Here is a 12,155-nt window from a genome sequence, read left to right on the forward strand (position 1 = left end):
TTCCACCACGATGGGCTGTACACTTGAACTGTGACTTAAAACAAGCCCTTTCTCTTCTTCCTTTGCTTTTTTTTTAATCAGGCTATTTTATCACAGCGACAGGAAAAGTTACTAGATATGGGTTGAGTGTATACTGCAGATCTAAAATGTTACATTAGGCATGCAATGAAACATTTCTAATAAATGCAATAGGCTTACAGGATGGAAGAACAATAGATTTATTATATACCATAATAGGAATTCTGTTCCCAGAGACAACACAATATATAATCTCTAAATATTAGAGACATAAAAATTCAACAGTAAATTATAACGCAACAGTATAACATCACTGTTCCCTGTTGATTTACCGAATGCCTACTGGGTCCAGAGACGACTCACTAATTTAGTTCCTTTTTCACAGCCAAACAGAGGTGACAGATGTGTGATTGAAACCAAGGCTTCTCCTCTGCATACCTAATGACTTCTATCTTTGTCTCTAGTTCACTGTTACTACCAGAATCAGCACTCTCATTTTTCTTCTCATTTTCATAATAAAATTCACTAGATATTCAAAGATGGCGGCATAGGCTGAGACGGTAACGTGGTAGAGACTGAATGAATGGTTGGTGCTATCCTCGCTCCTACCTCTTATACCTCACGCCCCTCACTGATTTGGGCACTTTACATATATCAACTCCTTACCTTCACAACTCTTGAAGCAGATACTACAGTCTCCATACTGAGATGGGAAAGAGAGGCCCAGGGATAACAGGACAGTGTGGCACATCAGTGAACTACATGCCCGCTGTGATTTGCTCTGATGACCTCCTGACTCCTCTCGCCTTGGCTATCTCTTGGACACCGGCTCCTAGGCTAGGTTGTGCTTCCTCCCCTCTCTCCCCCACCTGCCCCCCCTCCCCCACCTCCTGCTTTCTCTACTGGGACACGTCAGGATCAGGCTCACTCTTCCTAGGAAAGCCTTTCTTAGTCAAGGCAGAGACCAGGCTCTTGCCCAGCACCTAGCCCACCCACCTCGATCAGATGATTTGCTTACAGATCTGTGCCCTCCAGTAAAGATGTGATAGCAAGCCTGGCATTCTTCTGGTGTCTCTGGGGCTTGCTACTATGCCTGGCCTATAATTGGCACTCAGAGTGTTGCTAAATTAATGCACAAGCTCCCTGATTTTACACTTCCCTGTCTCCCCCGTGCTGTCTGTCACCACATATTGTAGACACTTAGTCAACTGGCGTGGGTGCCGCCGCACTCTTCACCAGTAGCCTAACTTAATAAAAACAAAGCAAAACAGAACCTACCCCTTCCTCCCCATCTACACATCTCAGTGTAGATCCTGAGAATCTGGAGTCCTTTCAAGGCCCCCAGTCTGTCAAACCCAGCAGGATGTGGGAAGTCTGCCTCCCCTTCGCTGGCCAGGCGGGCTGGGCTGGGCCGGGTGGAGAGTAGTGTCAGGGCTCAGGGCCGCCGCCTGGTGCGCCTTCTCCCAGTTCTTGCCTATTAAGGTAAGAGTCCTCTAGGACCGCAGCGTCGGGAAGGAGGGTCCCCAGCAGCGGCCTCCGGGGCCTGGGAGCTTGGAGGACTCTGATTAACGGCAGCCCTGGACCCTCTGCCTGGCGCCTGGCCACTGGGTCTACCGGCTTCAGGTTCTACTTAGCTTTACCACCTAAAGACACCTTCCTATGTTTCCATAGCCACCGAAAATAACTTCAGCCATTACCGCGGGCCCCAAAGGAGTCTGGGCACCCGGCGCTGACTAAATGGACCCCGTGTCCCGGGTGGGCGCTGCTCGCGCACAGATGCTCCAATAGCTGCCCCGGAACCCGCGCCCTTCTGCGCGGAGGAAGGTGGTACCACCTCCGAGGGGCTGGAGCGGGTGCCCGGGACCCGCATCTCCACCCTAGGGCTCCCCATCCCAGGCCAACTGGCCGCTCGCGTCCGGGGTCCCCGCCCGCAAGCCACGCCCACAGGTCACGCCCCTCCAAACCCGCCCCGCCCCTCCCGCCGGCGCCCGCCGCTCCCGGGGCTCGGCGCGGGCCTGGGGAATCGGGAGCCCGCTGCCGGGGTCGCAGTATGGGGCGCTTTCGCGGGGGTCTGCGGTGCATCAAGTATCTGCTGCTCGGCTTCAACCTGCTGTTCTGGGTGAGACCCGAACCGGCGGGCCAGCTAGGGGGCCGGGGTCCCCAGGGAGGTGACCGCAATAGAGTTGGGCCCTGGGGGGAGGCAGGGTGTTCTAGAGGCGCTAGGCAGACAAAGAGGGAGGGGACGGGTGGAGGGGGAAAGGGCAGAGAGAAGCTTGAGCCACCAGAGCCGGTGAGAAGAGAAGACACGGTGCCGTGCTTCCCCGAGAGGAGCCATCATCCTCGGTGGCATCGCCCGGCGGGTGGTGCCAGGTGCGGGGGGACCCAGCTGGCCCCCACATTCCGAGGGCTGGGGCCCCCGGCGGCCGGCGTTCCCTGCAGCCTGCTGTGCACACACACCCCCTTCGCGCGCTGCCATCTCGGAGGAGCCCGGCAGCCGGGCCAGGGAGCTGGGAGGGAAAGCCCTACCCTGCGGCTGCCTGGGGTGGCGCCCCATCCCAGGAGTGTGCGGACACACCGCCTGGCTCTGGTGGTTTTGCTGGGAAAATACGAGCGGTAGCGAAAATTAAGGGAGTGGGGGGAGGGTCGTCCTTTTCTTGGGCAGTAGGGGAGGGTACTGCTGGGTGGGCAGTGGTGGGTGCTGTTGTATGAGGGGTTGGAGAATGGAGGGGTTTGGGAAGGGCAGCAGCCTCCCCCAGGCTCCCTGCCCACCACCAGGACTCCTGAAATGATCTCATTCAACTTTGCAGGGTGGCGTAGACCTGGCAACATTCCCCAGTTAGAGATGCGCCGAGGCAGCCAGAGAAAGCGCCCTGACCCCAGTCTTCTGTGTTAGCGGGGCATGGTTAGGGGTGGGCCATCCCTGGAATGTTCTCTCCCAGGCCCTGGAGAACCGCCAGAGGTCCTTTCTGCAGTCTTTACCGGCCTTCCCTTGAGAGAATTCTAGGCAGTGTAGCTGCTCAGATAGACCCTAAGGGGAGACACGAGTCTTGCTTTGGGGGAAGTGGGAACAGCAGCGGCAGAGCTGGAGCCATGGTTGTCCCATCTGCTCTGAGGAGGTTGTCTGGGCAATACGTAATTAATTATTGAACGGTGGGCTCCACTTGCGTCCACCAACCCATTAGCCTGGGTGACCCCAGCAGCTCTAAGCTCTTCAGAAACCACGTGGTCATGACCAACATTGGTCAGCAATGGACAATTTGGAGGAGGTACCTGGGGGCATCCCCTGAATTTGAAAAATACACATAGATTTTTGTATGCCTGAGCATTTGCATCTCTCACACTCCAGGAAGAAGTGTTTCTGAGTGCCCTTGTGTTGCATTTTTTAGAAGTCTGGCTCAGTTTCAAAGGCTGTTGATTATAGATGCCATACCACAGTGACACCCTTCTCTCTCACTGCTTACAAATTCCAAGTTTCACGGGAGCCTGAGAGGGAAGTCTCGGGATGGGCTTAATGCTCATCTTGTACCAGCTTCCCCAGACTTATCAAACTTGCAGTGAGTGGGTCAGGGACAGTGCTAGGCACCTTACATCTGCCTCTGCACCCCTTCCTTACTCCAGTGCTCGTGTGCAAGCGGGTCACCCCATTTTAAGACATGAAGACACAGAGACTCAAATAGGTCACACAGCTATTGAGTGGCAGAGACAGAACTCAAAAGCTGCCTACCCCATCTTAACCCCGTGACAGATCCCCTTAGCCAGCAGTCCCCAGAATGTGGTTCCTGGATCAACAGCATCAGTGCCCCCTGGGTTTTTTGTTTTTTTTTTTTCAGAAATGGACACTCTCACCTCAAGCCAGATTTACTGAATCAGGCACCCTTGGGGGGGGGTCTGGGGGGGCCAGGAAGCTATTCTAGAAGACCATCCAGGTAATCCTACCCCACAGGCATGTTTCAGAACCACTATTAAACAATTACTAGATAGATGGTGTCTATTAGCTTAAAGCACTGTTCTCAAAGCTACCACTCCAGCTGAGCAACTGAGAACAGTGCGTGCTGAACAAGAACAAAGTAAGGCAGAGTGTGACCAAGAGACAAGCTTCACACCGCTGGTCATGAACACAGCGAGGAAGAGAAGCCGCCGTCCAGCGAGGTTGAGTGCCTGTCGGAGCTTAGAGATGGTTTTCCCTATATGTGATCTAAACACAGAGTTCAGAGAAGGAACCCCAGTATCAGTGAGAGGCCTAAAAGCCTTCCTCTGGGAGACACTGGAGCTCAACCTCTGAAGAGCTGGGAGGATGGGGGTGGGCAAAGGCAAGCCACCAGCTGAGGAGCAAAGAATCGCGAGACCTCTGAGTGGCAAAGCCATGAGGCTTGAGAGCAGAAATCCAAAGCGTGGTGTGCTTAGACAGAGGAGGTGTGCCTGAGCAAGCTAGTCGTACTTCCAGGACAAGCTTCTTGTCTGTACAATTGAGGGGATAGAATTGGGGCAGAATTCAAAGGAAATGTGTGAAGTACCTGATCCCACCTTCCTGTGGCAGGCATACATAAAGTTATTTCTTCTTTTTATTACTAACTGCCTGGCACACAAGAAGCATTCAATAAATAGTAACTGTCTCCCTCCTGATGCCCTTACTGCTGACAAATTGTATCTATGTGTGCCAGTGGCTTGCACAGGACTCCTTTGATGGATAACTATACATTATCCTCGTAACTCATACCTGCGTATTTTCCCCACTAAAGCTTACTACTCCCGAGAACAGGAAAAAATTTTCTCGTTGTTTTCACAGCCATTCCCCTCAGCTTCTAGAATAGTGTCCAGCGCATCGGAGGTACTAGCTCTCTATAGAGTGAATTAACGAATCTTCGGGTTACACACCTGGATGTGAACAGCCTGCCTGATTTTTAGACATCAACAGGCAACTTTGTCGGAGAGCTGGCCTACCTCTGCCTGTTCATTGTGTAGATGCTGAACTTTCATAGACTGAGTCCGGGAGAGAGCTAGGGGGACCCAGTGGCTCCCAGTGAGAGGGCAGGCCTTGGATGAGCAGCAGGTCCAGGCAATCTTCTTGGGAAAGTGAAAGGGACAAACTGAAACGGATAGCTGGTGACTTGGGGAAGTCACTTGTAGGGAATAAATTATTCACGTACCTGACTTCCTGTCACTAAGGGAACCTGATTCTACAGAGGCTCTGCTCTGGCTTCGAAAGTTCCTTTCCTGACTGGGAAGCTTTCCCTGGAAGGAAAGCTTTAGCTGTGTCTTGAGTATATCCACACACCCATAGGTGTCTTTCCTTTTGAGGTATAGGGTCTCCCCCCGCGACAATACTTCCTGTCCTGCCAGAAGCTGACCGGAGACAGGCATGGAAGCTGTAGAGTGTGTTTTGTGGTCTACGATTCACAGATCCACTTGGAGCCTCGTCCAGGCAGCTGGCTTAATGTTCCCTCAGTTGTGTTTCTAGATTGTAAACATTCAGCCAGACCTTTCAGAACCAGCGCAATGTTCCCTTGCCCAGAGAACTCAGCTGTACTCACCCCGAGTGACGAATGCTTTAAAACCCCAAGTAGAGCCCGGTCCCTGGCTGACTAACTTCCTATCTGATAGTTGAGTCTGCCCTGCCTTTATCAGGTCTAACTTTAGGGACTACAGTCACAGTGCGTGGTATAGTCCTGACTGTGCTGAAATCACCTTTGTTTTTCCTCCCCCCCCCCACCCCCCGTTGCATAGCAATATAAATAAAACACTACAACCCACCCAGCCTCATTCAAACATGTTGGTTTGAAGAATAGCCTGGGCACTGTTTATTCCTGCTCAGCGTTTTCCTATCATTGTGCTGCTCTGGACTGTTCAGGGTTGCGTCCAACAGGAAGAAGCCTGTTCCTGGTTGAAAGTCACTTGCCATAAATGGCAAGTGGGAAGGTGGAGTCCTTTCTTCCTCATCATGACTGATGCAACTTTGGATTTTCACTTGGTGATGTCTCTAGTCAGAAGTTTCTTGGTCCCACCTGGTCCCGCGCAGGCAGCAGCCATTTTATAATAATCACTCAGAGGCTTAACATTAATTACAAACTGTTTGGTCTGTGGCTCAGGCTTCTTACAAGTTAGCTCTTTCATCTTAAATTAACCCATTTCTATTAACCTATGTTTGGCCATGTGGCTTCGTGGAGTTAGTTACCTGTGTTCCCTTACATCTTGCTCCCCTTGTCTCTCTGCTTGGGTTCCCCGCCTGGCTCTATTCTGCCTTGCCATAGGCCATAGCAGCTTTTTTATTAACCAATGGTAGCAACACACATTCACAGCATACAGAAGGATCGTCCCACAGCAGATGTCGACGGGCTGCTTCTGAAAAGACTGTCCCTTTGGCTGGGGTTGGGGTGAAAGCTGCTTGACTCCGACAAAGCTTGTAGCTCCTGCTCTCTCCCACACATTTCAAACAGCAACTGCAGAGCAGCAGCCACTTGTTAGAAGGGGTGGTGGGGGGTGGGGAAAACTTTTGGAGTCTCCCAGACAGCCTGCTGTCTGTCCACAACCTGCACTGCTGGTTTCTGTGAAAGTAGGAAGACAGAAACAGTGGCCAACCTCCCCTACTGTGTACCTCAGGGACCCAGGAATGCTGGGGGAACCAAAGAGTGCACCACACGGTCAGTCTGGAGAGGCCAGAGCTATAGTTCTAGTGTTGCGGTAGACCTTAGGCGGGTGTACACAGTTTGGTGATTCAAATCCAGAAAGCCAAAGCCTGAAAGGTGGATTCTGGTTGCACGCTGCCAGAGTTTGTTCCTGGCTCTCTAGGTCTCGCTACCCTGGGGACTGGGCTCAGTTGTTCAGCCTCTTTGAGCCTCCATCGTCTCACTTGTAAAATGAACATAGTAAAGTAGTCTGCAAGTCACCTTGTGATCTTTGTGCAGACAAGTTTGCTGTGGACATCGCTATATGTAAATAAACACTGATTGGCCAATAGCCAGACAGGAAGTATAGGCGGGACTAACAGAGAGGAGAATTGAGGAAGGAGGAAGGAAAGGAGGGACCGCCTGGAGCCACCGCCAGGACAAGGAAGATGTAAAGTACCGGTAAGCCACAAGCCACGTGGCAAAGTAAAGATTAATAGAAATGGGCTAAACATAAGAGTGAGAGCTAGACAATGATAGGCCTGAGCTAATGGCCAAGCAGTTTAAATAATGTAAGAGTCTGTGTGTTTATTTTATAAGTGGGTTCCGGGACTGGCGGGACTTGGCTACGGGAGCTGGAGAGAAATTCTCCAGCAACACAAGTTAATACTCCCAGCACTCAGGAGGCAGAGGTAGGTGGATCTCTATGAGTTTTGAGGCCAGCCTGGGCTATATAGGGAGTTACAGAGCAGTCAGAGCTGCATAGTGAGACCCTGTCTCAGAAACAAAGAAAGAAAGAAAGAAAAGAAAGTTAATATATGTAAAAGCCCTGCACGCACATAGCACATGCTCAGTAACCTGAGATTTGTTAGTGATGGTGGGATTCAAATAATAGGGGTACAGGTGGGAAGACAGGGCCCATAATTCAGGAGCTCCTTTAGGAAAGAGGGAACATGCAGTGTCCTATATCCCACCAGTCATAGTGGCTGGAGTCTTACAGCTTATGAAGACATGGAGTCCCCTATCGATGATCCGTTCACCCAGCAAACATGTGCTAGATGTCTGCCTGACACTCTGCCCTGTGATTCAAAGATTAAAACCCAACCCTACGCCTTTCCCTAGCCTCCATGTTGTCTGAGAATAGCTCATCCCCAGTCTGGTCTTTGCACCTCAGAGGCAGGGACTGTTATGAACCTCTTCTAGTCCCTCAGCACCTGAGAGAGCCAACAGGGTCTAAATAAAAGTCCCTGTGCACTTCCCCTAGGGCAGAACTGCTAGATGTCTGCCATTCTTCTGTGCTCCCAGGTAGAGGCCAGGGGAAGGAGATGGGTCAGGTTTTGGTGGTCAGTGCAGCTCCTAGTATAATGTATCAGTACAGGAGACCTTATTCACCTATATATTCCGACTCAGTAGTTCTGCGTAGATAACAAGCCCCCAGGGGACAATGGCGTTGGTGCCCTAAAGACACTTGGAGGGCCTTTGTTTACAATGTGGTCTCAAGAGCTCAGAGACTCTTGTTTCTGGATGGCTGGGTAACCCTTCCATAGGGCTTGCTTTTCATGGTTCTTGCTTCCAGTTACCCCTTGATCATTATTATGCTAAGGGTTCTTCTACAGCAGTACTTGGCAGTCCCAGATTGCCATCATGCATTGTGTCTCACAGTGTTATTCTAGATCACCCTGCCTGAAGTAGCTCCACCCTCCAGCCTTAACCCTGGCAGGGCCTGCACTACAGACTTGTTCTCCTTGTTAAACTCTGCCCTGACTGAAACAAGCTGGGTTAGGGTCTCTAAGAGACTGGGGAAGGTGGACTTGAGATGGGAACATCCAGCAGGCTGAAGCACATCTTACAGGTTAAACAGAGTTACCCTGGCCTGCCTTTCTCGCCATCCTCGACCTTCCATTGAGAGAAAGATCAACTGTGCTAATTACCATGCATAGGAGATTTCAGTTTACAGAATGCTTCCACATACGCGGTCTCATCTGATAATGAATTATTAGCAACCTCTGTCTTAGCAGTCTTTATATTTTTAATTTTCACAGTAATTTAATGAGCCCTGTTTTAAAGTATGAAAGCGGAAAGGCGCAGTCAATAGAATGTCCAAGGTTTTCTCACTTCCCGCCTCTTCACATTATCAGTGTATTGGGATGTGGAATACGAGGTATAAGGAAATGAACTAGAGGCCTGAGGAGATGGCTCAGTGGGGAGGAGCAATTGCTGTGACTCTGTGGACCCAGCTCCAATCCCCAGAACCTACGTAAGAAGCTGAGCCTGGCGGCTGGTCCCTGTCACCCAGCACTGTGTCACCCAGCACTGTGGGGGTGGAGACAGGAAGATCACTGGGACTTGCTAGCTGCTGCCCTGGCTCCAGATTCAATGAGAGGCCCTGCCTCAGGTGGGGGTGGGGACAAGACAGAAATAAATAGGCGCCAGGCACACACTGGGCACACACACACAAGAAGATCTGGAAGACTGCGGGAATCAGGCATGGTGGCTCACTCCTGTGACCCCGGCTGCAGAGGGCTGAGGCAGAAGGATTGTCTGGTTCAAGGCCTGTTTGAGCTACATAACTATCTCAATAAAATTCTCTTGGCTTGGAAAAATATAGTCTACGATTAGAGTGATCACAGCCAGTGTCAGGTTCAGTCTTGGACCATTCTAAGGTACGAGGACGAGGAGAGGCATGAAATACCCCCTCGTGGGGCAGAAACAGGAGCGGGGTGAGGAGCAGGACTGATCAGCTCAAGGCAGGTGAAAACAAGATGGAAATTGAGAAAAGCTACACAGAGAGGCAAGACTTGTTTTTTGTTTCTTTAAGAGACCATTTTAAAAAAAATAATTTCCGCACAGAGGCTTGAAGGACAATAGCCCTGCCCAAGTATAAGGCCGGCAGCGCTACTGCTTATGTGAGCGCAGCCTCATGTTAACCCCTTCAGGCCTCACCACAGCCCTGTGAAGCAGTTGCCCTTATCCCCAGGTCACAACCGAGGAAACAGAGAAAGAGACTTGTCCAGGACCCAGAACTGGCCGGCGGCAGATCTGTCTCTAGCTGGGGCTTCAGCATCCTTGTCCTTAGCCTTCCCGAGTGCCCAGACTAACAGGGAGAGAAGGCGGGAGTGTGTGACTTCCACACCTGCTCGTCCAATGTGGTGGCCGTGCTCCTGATCACATGGAGCTGTTTAGCCTTAAAATTAAATAAAACCTAATATTCTTGTCCTCACTCCCACTTACCGCATTTCGAGTACTCAGTAGCCCTCGGTGCCGAGCGGCTACCATACAGGACAGCACAGATGTTTATATCACTGGGGCAATTTCTTGTGCATGTGTGTGTGAGAGAGAGTGTGTGCATTTCCACGTGTGTGATCAGTTGTACCTTTGTATAAATGTACATGAGTGTGTGTGTGTGTGTGTGTGTGTGTGTACAACCTCAAGTATTATTCCTCAGGTGCCATCCATGGGTTTGTTTGTTTGTTTTTGTTTTGTTGTTTTTATACAAGGTCTCTCTCTGGCCTAGAGCTCACCAAGTAGGCTAGACTGGTTGGCCAGTGAGCTCCAGGGATCACTGACTCTGTCTCCCCAGCACTGAGATTACCAGGGCAAGATGCCACAAATGGCCTTCTTTACGTGAGTTCTGGGAATCAAACCCAGATCTCTGTCCTTGCCAAACAAGCGCTTTAATATAACTAAGGCATCTCCCCACCTCTCATTGGAGAAAATTCGATTAGACAACTCCAGCCTAAGTATACTTACTCTTTGTCTCATAACTACATTTTCATCTCTTCCCTTTCTAGGTCTTAAATAAACTAAACTTAAGGAATTGGTGGCATGGCCTCTAAAGGGCACCCGCTTTCTGGTGTGGTTTTAGAAGCTGAGGAAAGTCCAGCTGTCAGCAAAGCAGGAGAGTACAGTCTGTGAGAACTGGAGGGCAGTGGCAGAACACTAAGCACCATGGTGGGGGGTGCCTTCTTGAAGACTGAGCTTTCAGTTTGAATGGAACGGTGAATCCATCAGCATGAAAAGGCCAAGTGCCAGGCACTCCCAGATCTAAGTGTGCGGCTCAACTCAGCCGGCACGCTCCTTACCGACCCCTGCAGACAGGTGAGCGAGGTTAGAGAAGTTCAGTGTCTTGTCTGGGGTCTAGACAGAGTCTGACCACAGAATCCCTATTTCTACCTCCTCTACACACGATACTATTTGTGCAGATGGATGTGTCTCTCGTCTATGGGCGACATTATTCAGTCCGAACACTCAAAAGAGGACATTTCTAGAAAACAGGTATTCCTAAAGTGTGCCAAGGTCTGTCCTTTACAGTAGAAGTGAATGGAAAGAGTCAGCTTATAAAAGTGAGTGTGAGTGTGCGTGTGAGTGTGCGTGTGCGTGTGCGTGTGAGTGTGCGTGTGCGTGTGCGTGTGCGTGTGTGTGTGTGTGTGTGTGTGTGTGTGTGTGTGTGGTATTGAACAGGGAGGGTAAAGCCCCCAGGGGTAGGGCAAGGGCCGGGGAGGAAGGGGTTGTATCGCAAGCTGCAGGATACATCCTTCATCCTGAAATGGACTGGTACAGCTCCTTAGTGATCTCAAAGCAGGTTCTAAGAAAATTAATATTAGGAAAAATATCTAGAGAACACCAGCCTAGGTTTTGTGCTGTCTACAATATTCCATCCAAGGTAACTTCTTGGCAGCAAAGTATCTCAGCTTGTTCCAATCTGAATTCTACACGTAGCATTTACTTCCTGCCACCGTTTCTCACTGTAATCATTAAAAACTGGGTAAAGAGCTCTGGCCCGTCTCTAAGCATCCTGGTTACTGAGCAATGGCTCAAAGAGCACATGCTGCTCTTGCAGAGGACCCTTGGCTCCCAGTGCCCACATTTGAGAAGTCATAACTGCTGTGACTCCAGTCTGCCACTCTCTTCTGGTCTCCATGGACACTTGCACTCATGTGCACAAGCGTGTATATGTGTACCTGAGCACACCCACAAACAGACACACACGATTAAAAATAATAACATAAATCTAGAAGAAAAATGAACCCTAGTTATCCCCCCAACGTCATCCTCTCAGCCTCCTTGAAGAACGATAGGCGAGCACATAAATGTTATTTAACGTCTTCTCTCTGCTTACGCAAAGCTCAGTGCAGTCAAGATATGACATCAGTCACTGTGGTTGCCAAGATCAGTGTTTGCGCATGCAGAAGGCAAGACCAGAGGAGGAGACCCAGTGGGTCCTGCAGGGGGGACTCCAGAGACCTTAGCGAAGACAGCTGGCTGAGAAAAGGCAGGCAGTGAGTGGTGACTTGAACTCAAGGCTGTGGCTTAATAGATTTGGGCTTTTAGTTCAGGGTCTGTCTTTATGGTCTTCATCGGTAAAGCCATCTGCTCCCTGACACTAGTCAGTGGCCCGGAACTTTGTTATGCTGTAGAGGGGAAACTAGGAAGCCATCGTCTTCCTCCACGTTCTTGCTCTTCCCGAGTCTACTCTTCCCCTGTACTTCTTTCAACCCGAGGCATCGTGTGCATTCACTGGATAAACACGGCACA

General features: G+C 50.6%; 1 protein-coding gene across 1 annotated transcript in view; it reads left to right on the forward strand.

Annotated features, from left to right (window-relative positions):
• Positions 1–1,976: 1,976 nt before the first annotated feature.
• Tspan2 (tetraspanin 2) overlaps positions 1,977–12,155 on the forward strand; it is a 42,471-nt gene continuing 32,292 nt past the window's right edge. Inside the window, exon 1 of the mRNA XM_006980779.4 lies at positions 1,977–2,137. Within this exon, the coding sequence (XP_006980841.2) occupies positions 2,069–2,137 (69 nt within the window). The 5' untranslated portion in view covers positions 1,977–2,068. The remainder of the gene's footprint in view (positions 2,138–12,155) is intronic.

This window comes from Peromyscus maniculatus, chromosome 6 (assembly GCF_049852395.1).
Source record: "Peromyscus maniculatus bairdii isolate BWxNUB_F1_BW_parent chromosome 6, HU_Pman_BW_mat_3.1, whole genome shotgun sequence".
NCBI lineage: Eukaryota > Metazoa > Chordata > Mammalia > Rodentia > Cricetidae > Peromyscus > Peromyscus maniculatus.